Here is a 7,868-nt window from a genome sequence, read left to right as displayed (position 1 = left end):
AAGAAATTTGTTTTAGGCAGTTTAAAATTAATTATTCGCATACAAAATTGCGGCAGTTGGACTGATCAGCGACTAAGCGGCTGATTAATTGTCAAGGTGGCTGATTTATCGTTTTGTCGATAAACCTGATTAATCGTCATTGTCGTCATCATCCTCTTCTGTTAACCATGTCGATGCAATCACGTAATCTCTCTCCCTCTCCAGTTAGAGTGGAGGTGCTTTGGGATCTCAACAGAAATCCAGCACCAACGGACTACCATATGACAAAGCAGATTGACAAAGCTCTAAACAAATCTCAGAAGGGTCTTAATGAAAATTACGTTGTGGATTATATTAGCTTCTATGGGTTAAAATCTCCATTTTCTAATGATAACATGCCACGCTTTATGAAGTTCTGCTATGCTCCAGAACGATATTGCGTGTGCAAGCAATGTAATGAGTTGGCTAGATCGGGTTTGGGAAAAATGAATATAGATATGAAACTTCATCTAGCTAAACCGGAGGCTGCTGATCTCATGATCACGAGAGATATCTATGGCAAGGCTCGTCACAACCTCATCAGAAAGCCTCGCCCTTTTCCCTCAGTCTTTCTCTTGATAACGGGTGATCCAGAATTCAAAAAGAGTATGATATATCTCAATGGAGACATAAGAATCATGCTCGCTCAGCCCGAAACGTCTACAATAGCATCTGAGGGATTCTCGGCGGCATGGCGAGTCCCAGATTTGTTATCTGGAAAAGGACCTTACTATGAAGAATGAAGTAAGAAGAAGACAGTCACCAGCCCTTTCATGATTATATCTGCTTAAAACCTTATCACTTGAGATACTTTATTTTGTTGTTGTTATATTTCCTCTAACGTTTGATTGATTCTGTAAACGATAGATTTGCTGAAAAAAAGATCAAGAAAAACCTTTATTGATATGAAATCGAAAGATACACCACCAAAGCGTATAATTTTGAAAGCAATCTCCCTTGAATCTCTACACCCAGAGATCAAGCCACAATCCACAACAACCATTAAAAGAAAAGTAAAACAATTAGAATCCTTTTATACTTGAGGACTTTTACAGATATGAAGCGACTTGTAGTTGTTTCTTCACATCTTGTGTGTAATCCCAAAATTAGTTTGATTTTTTACAAGGCTTTTCAAAAACTCAAATTCTTCTTCATTTACGCTTCTAGTTGTTAAAGTTCATTTCTGGAATGCAAGGATTTGTATATCAAACCCTTTGCTTGAGTCAGACAAGCTTGATGTAAAAGAAGCCAACACTACTTGCATAGCATATTTTATAGATCAGGTAAGAGTATAGGCAAAGTAAGGAAGTAAATAGAGTAGAAAGGGTACCTTATCAAGAAGAATTTTTTGGAAATACTCTAGACGTAAAACAATATTTCGGTAATTCATTGCAGTTGTCTGCAAATTACAGAAGACAAACACAGATTAAAACTCTTTATATGTATAGCTAACTTGTGCAATCAGAAAGAAACTTTGTGTTCTACACACCTCTGAAACACAACGATTGTTTTCATAAGATTTCCAAGGCTGAAGTTCCATTACAAAAATACCATCCTTAAAAGCAAAGACAACAGTCAATTGCTGCGCATATGAGAAGAGAAAATGGACACATTCAAGTACAATGTAGCTACTGGGTTAAAAAGACGCCAAATCTCTGAAAACAAGGTTATCAAACTGTCATCACCCCAATTCAAATGAACCCATTTTGTCACACTCAAACTGCATCAAAGAGCAAACATGTCATCAATAAAACTGTTTGTATTTGGATTTCAACTAAAGATGAGACCTCCTTTAGGAAACAGTGAGATCAAAAGGCTTAGTGACATAAGATTCTTTAGCCAAAAACATCAGGCAAATATTTTCTAAATTACAGTAGTTGAGTTTCATACGTATTTTGTGGTATGAGCATTACCAAAAAAATCGGTAACGTTCTTAATTGTTGCCAATTCTCTCCAAGAAGAAGAAACCAAACTTACAGAGTGAAAGAACAGGCAAAAATAAAAAGAAATTTACCATAGAATTGTATCATAACGATTGTCGTCAAATTTTTGAGTTTGAACAAAATTCTCTTTCTGAAACGAGACAATCTGAGACAGGTTTTTAGTTTCTTGGTTGTCTGACTTTGTCACACCATTGGAAAGGGATACAGATTCCTCCTTCAAACCCTATGAGCTATATTTCTTTTCATTTGGCCTATCAGAATTCTGCATTCTCACAAACTTCTTATGATGTTAGTGAGCATCCTCAATGCGACCTTCAGCCAAAGGAAATCTAGTTCAATGCACAGGAAACAATTACTTCAGAAAGATAAAACTTACGAAAGCTTCCAAAATACATATCTGGATTAAAGTATCTATTGTTCTGTGTTTCACTTGAGTTAAGACTTAATATGAGATACTAGATTAAATCAAACTAAACATTTTCTCCAGACTTGAATGATAACGTATGTAGCTAACAGTTTAATCTATGTCCTATATGAAAAAGAAAAATCTTGGAAGATATTACGACAACCAATAGTGCTTACTTGAATCAATATCCACTCCAAAAATGCTCCGACAACTAAACTTTTTAGCTGAAGAAAAAGAAAAGCAAGATGTTAACAAAGACATATCCAAGACAGTGAAAGTCCAATCCCACTTTGACATAGCATTCTCATAAAGAAATCAAATCAGTAGAAACCATACAACTATACAAATACTCACAAAGGGCCACATCTACAAATATAATAGGGGCATTAGATTCTTGTACCAAGAAAGGATTTTTTGGTGTTCTTCAAAAAATGTGTTTAGCAAATGTATAAGAAGCTTACCAATATGGATAGTCATAATCCTGCTATTGCAGCCAATGTCAAGACAATCCTTGCCCTCAAACCATTCTTTCTTCACCACTTTAAGCCGAGGACCCTCATCAATATCATGGCTAATCTAACACATTATAAGTTTTGTCAAAAAGAAAACCCAAAATCAGATACTTAAAACCAATCACAAAAAAACACTCTTAAACATCAAAAAAGATGAGGAGACTCACTCTGTATCCACATTACTCAAATCCAAACCCAAAGGCATTAATCTGAATTAGAATCTTAAACCTATCTCAACTTTGGAAGAAGAAGGAGTGGATTTCTTACTTTAGTTACACTCAGATAGCAACGGTTTGTTCGATGATGTTCTTCATAGATCTGTCCATCCAATGAATCCCACAAACAAGAGACTCACACTCTCTAAGTACTTTTTTTTTTCTTTCCAATTAGGATCAGACTGAGACAGTCAATAACAAGCAAACACCTTGAGAACATGAGAAACTCTAAGAAGGATCTTGTTGGCGGTACCCAGCTCTGTATCACAGACCACGTATCCGTCCTCGGGCATTGGTTGCAGTGAGTCCAAAATCTTGATACTGTACATTTTTTTCAAAGTTTCGTCGAAAGCAAACCTTGACCCAAGCCCATAAATTGCAAACAGTACGAGCAAAAAGCCTCAAACATTGTTATCGAAACTATGTTTTAAGATATATGTAGTGTCTTACCTGCAGTTCCCAACATTTATGACATCACAGAGCGACCAAAAGGGTTTCTTCAGAGAGAGTCTCCGATCTTTGTCCATGTGAACCCAAAAATTATAAGGCATCTCCGTGTTTCCGTGTTTGTATAGCATTAAGTAATGCGTCCTCAGCAATCTTGGATAGAGATTCCTGTTTAAGGGTCCCGAATTACATCACAAGTAAATATTATTACTCGATACACATTTCTATTATAGCAATGATGAAAGATTTTTTTATGCACAAAAGATACTTACCTTTCTGGCAGTCGCTCTCTAGGACTGAAACCCAATCCACGAATTTTTGTGTAAACGGCTAATCTTGTTTGAATTGCAAAAAGTGCTCCAAAGTCGCCAAATGGATCGCGATAGTACTGATTGTTGAAAAGCGAAAGACGTGGAGATGCATCGATATTTATCCATCCTAGGTTTCCGTCCTTTAACTGACTGCAATATGATGCACTCACATCAGTCTAGAAATATTTCCCTCTTTTGTATCCTTGCAACAACAGTATATATTGCACATGGGAACTCACCAGGCCGACACCACGATAGAGGGGATATTGATGTAGAAACGACCAGGTTGCTTCACCAAAATAAGGTTCATATATGCATAAAGGGTGACCCGTTCTTAGCAGCTCACCTTCGTCCCTCTCATGTAGATCATTCTTACTTCGATCTGCCCTTTTTGCGCTTTTATATACTTCTTCCCACGTCCCATGATACTGCCAGGCTCTGCCCTTCAGCTGCATAACAACACAAGAATAAATTAATTAGACACGTAGGAAATGGAGATGAGAATGTCATTTCATGAACTCGCATCAGAAAAGCTTACCTCCTTGTCTTCTCGTCTTTTTCTACTGTTAATCATTTGAAGAGATCTCTTCTTCCCATATTTCATATACAAATGAATCATCATTAAAAACCCCAAATCTCATAGCTTCTCATGAGGTAAGATTCCATTGTCCCTCAACCTTCGCTATGAGCTCATAGTGTCTTGCTGTTCTATTATTAGGCAGTAGTTATAGGAGGAGGAAGGGTTTTGAATCTTCAGACTGTTTCTGGTGGAGTTCTTGAGAGAATTTTGAATATATTTGTTTTTCTAAGCTTTGTTTGAACGGAGAATTGACTTGGTTAACAACGATTTTCCGGCAATTTTGATAACTCTAACTCTAACAAATCATCCATGGATTTTGATAGAGAATAACAGATCGATCAAACGGAAAGACGATTTGAGGAAGATTGTCATCGATGAACCCTCATTTCTTGGAGAGAATTTTAGAATAAAATTTGAAGTGAAGATGAGATAAATTAAAAAAGAAAATCCAGATGATAAAATCACAAAATTATGAGGATTATGGGTATATAAGATGGTGGAAAAAAGAAGAAGAAGAAGATTGGTTGTGTTCGGGTCATAATTGCAATCAGTCTTAATCTGGTCTAAATCCGGTTTAGGACATCTCCAAATACAACTTCAAGTTTGATGATGTTTGTCTCTAAAGGCAAAACCTCAAATCTAATCTCACAAATTTAAAATATTGCATAGTCTTTAATTTTAATTATTATTAATTAAAATTATATAACTTTATAAATAACAAAGAAACATACACTAAAAATATCATTAACTAAATTTATATTATAGACTTTATAATATTACATTATTAGATAAAGTACATAAACATAATAATTAAAATACACAAACTAAATTTTAAATTATTACATTACACCAAATTATTCAACAAAACTATTTCATAATGCTCTCAAAATATGATCAATCAATGCTTTTTTGAAGTGTTAAATGAGTTTCTTTATTTTTTTATCTGTAATATTTCTTTTATATTAGTATTTTTAATTTTATTTTATATGCAAATATAGAATTTATACAAATGAATATAAAATATATGCGAGATATAAAATTGTTTGGATTAAACTGATAAACATAAAAAAATAAAATGATTATTTATGAAATATATAATTGTGATGACTAAAATACAAATAAAAACTGCAAACCTCAAATTTGAGGTCTTGATTTGGAATCTAGCTTGGAGTTACAACAAACCTGAATTCAGAGAAAACTTGAGGAAGATAGAACTCTTTGACAATGCTGTCTATGCTGATTTGATGAGAACAAAGCCGAAGACTTGGTGTAGGGCATTTTACAAGCTTGGACCATATTGTGAAGATGTTGAAAACAATTCCGTAGAATCGTTTAACAATTCTATAGGTAGGAAACTATCTCTGCTTTTCTGTTAATGTTTATATTTGTGGGTTTTTTAATAGTTGTGTTTCATTGATGTTTCAGGTAAAGCTAGAGATAAAGCTTTAGTGTCGATGCTAGAGACCATTGCCAAACTAGCAATGGTTCGTATAGCCAAGAGAAGTGCCAAAGCTATTAACCACCAAGGGATTTGTACTCCATATGTGAGTAAGTACCTAGCTGAGTTGCTTGAGGATGCTTCGAAATGCATTGTCCAACCCTCTACCAACATGCAATATTATTTAAGACTTCACGGGTGTGCTTATCGAGTTGACTTGACGGCGAGGACCTGTAGCTGCAGAAGATGGCAAATCACTGGGATCCCCTGTGAACATGCATACGGTGTGATGATCAAGAAGGGTATTGAAGCTCAGCATTACGTTTGCCATTGGTTTAGGACTGAGATGTGGAGAGATACTTACACAGATGGTGTTATTCCAGTTAGAGGTGCTCGTTTTTGGCCTGTTGGAGAAGAACCGTCCATTGTTCAACCTGTGGTGCCAGATATGCCTGGTCGGAATAAGGTTACTAAGGCGGATAAAAAAAGAAAGAAAGGCAGAATGAATCTCCGGTGAAGAAGAAAGACAAATTGCTGAAAAGAGTCATGCATTGTAAAGTTTGTGGAGCCGCTAATCACAATTCACGGTTTCATAAAAAGAAAACATTGGTTTGTTCTCTTCTTTGTGTGTTTTTGGATAGTAATCTCTCATCTTCTCTGTATACTAATGTCACTTTTTCTTTGATTTTACAGGCTTCTCAAGGTGAATCATCATCTCAGCCTGAATGTTCACAACAAGTACTTACTCAGCTTGGGGAATGAAGATGTTTATGCGGTTGTGTTTTCTTTGATTTTTCGACCTGTTTTGTGTGTGTTTTGGAACCTGTTATAAAACCTTCTTTCTTTGGCATCTATTTTCGGATCTGTTGTGGTCTGTGGCTATGCATGATGTCTAGGTTTATAAACAATTGAGGCTGTCTTAATGTTATGTCATATTCTGGTTATCTTATGATTATGTTTTTGTTTAGTCATTTAATGTAGTTTTAGGGATCATACGATCAACACAAGTTGAAAAAAAAACAAACCAATACACCAAGTGACTCTAAAACAAATACCATTACCACATGAGAGACAAACCAACAAATAGCTTCAAACAAGTTTGCCAAATGAGCTTAAAACATAATACCAAAGACAATTACCAGAACTACAAAGACACAACTAATAAGCTTCACACAAGTTTAATACAACCAAGGATTATCACACCTCCAAAACACACAAGCAACAGCAATTTCTTCATATCCGATTTGGCTTCAAGAATCCTTTCTTCTACCCGTTCAGAAATCTCTGACTCTAGCTTCAATTGTAACTTCTCATACATGTGCTTCTCAGCCTCCATACAATCTGTTGCACTTGCTTTAACGTGGCCTTCAAGTCTATCTATTCTCAACTTTGATGCCTCAATTTCATTCAACAATGCTTCATCAACCCACTTGAAAGTGTGATTGTCATTGACAAGCTACAGCAATAATAAACAATGACAATCAATTTAGCTTCAAAATCGCATAATAGACAATGGCAAAAGAAATCAAAGCTAATTCACCTTTTGTTCAACGGCGAATGCACAACGGTAATATCTCCGATATGGGTTTGCGTCCGACTTAGAGATTCTGGCTACAATTCCTTCCCCACACGAACATCTCTTAGGCACCCCGACGTATCTTCCTCTTGCTCGACCAGCTGATGATGCACTCGCTCCAGATTCTTCGCTCATCATCACAATCTACAAAAAAACACCTATCAAATCGGTTTTCCTATGTAATCGACCTGAGAAAGTTCGAAATCATATAAGAACACCTGGAAATAGAAGCGTTTTGGGGATTTGGGGATGAATTTGGGGATTTAGGGTTTGTCGATATCCGATTTGGGGAACCTGGGGAATATCCATTTTGGTTCGGGTTTTTTATGATTACGAATCGGATGTTAACTGGGTCGGGTCACAAGTTTGGTCGGGTTTTAAAATCATCCTAGTATCGAGCAAATCTGGTATTCTATCTCAGG

At 35.9% G+C, this 7,868-nt stretch overlaps 2 protein-coding genes and 1 pseudogene across 2 annotated transcripts; 1 reads left to right on the top strand and 2 right to left on the bottom strand.

The window, feature by feature from the left end:
- Positions 1-1,195: 1,195 nt before the first annotated feature.
- LOC18019684 lies at positions 1,196-4,276 on the bottom strand (annotated as a pseudogene).
- A 636-nt stretch (positions 4,277-4,912) lies between these two features.
- LOC112087112 lies at positions 4,913-6,632 on the top strand. The gene is made up of 4 exons (XM_024156963.1): positions 4,913-4,916; positions 5,597-5,779; positions 5,858-6,336; positions 6,564-6,632. Exons 1-4 carry the CDS (start codon positions 4,913-4,915, stop codon positions 6,630-6,632), a joined length of 735 nt encoding a protein of 244 aa, XP_024012731.1.
- Positions 6,633-7,038: 406 nt separating this feature from the next.
- LOC112087113 (uncharacterized protein At4g04775-like) lies at positions 7,039-7,722 on the bottom strand. The gene is made up of 3 exons (XM_024156964.1): positions 7,665-7,722; positions 7,411-7,590; positions 7,039-7,326 (listed from the first exon to the last, which is right to left on the bottom strand). Exons 2-3 carry the CDS (start codon positions 7,582-7,584, stop codon positions 7,039-7,041), a joined length of 462 nt encoding a protein of 153 aa, XP_024012732.1. The 5' UTR covers positions 7,585-7,590; positions 7,665-7,722.
- Between the last annotated feature and the right edge of the window lie 146 nt (positions 7,723-7,868).

The sequence above is a fragment of the Eutrema salsugineum genome, unplaced genomic scaffold (genome assembly GCF_000478725.1).
Source record: "Eutrema salsugineum unplaced genomic scaffold, Eutsalg1_0 scaffold_191, whole genome shotgun sequence".
NCBI lineage: Eukaryota > Viridiplantae > Streptophyta > Magnoliopsida > Brassicales > Brassicaceae > Eutrema > Eutrema salsugineum.
The sequence above is the reverse complement of the archived record's forward strand: the minus strand, read 5'-3'. Positions and strand labels throughout refer to the sequence as shown.

Coding starts and splice junctions, on each gene's coding strand:
- LOC112087112 (XM_024156963.1), top strand. Junction 5,780..5,857: donor ATCGTTTAACAATTCTATAG/GTAGGAAACTAT, acceptor TTGATGTTTCAG/GTAAAGCTAGAGATAAAGCT. Junction 6,337..6,563: donor ATATGCCTGGTCGGAATAAG/GTTACTAAGGCG, acceptor TTGATTTTACAG/GCTTCTCAAGGTGAATCATC.
- LOC112087113 (XM_024156964.1), bottom strand. CDS start 7,584: ATGATGAGCGAAGAATCTGGAGCGAGTGCATCATCAGCTGGTCGAGCA. Junction 7,327..7,410: donor CATTCGCCGTTGAACAAAAG/GTGAATTAGCTT, acceptor TTATTGCTGTAG/CTTGTCAATGACAATCACAC.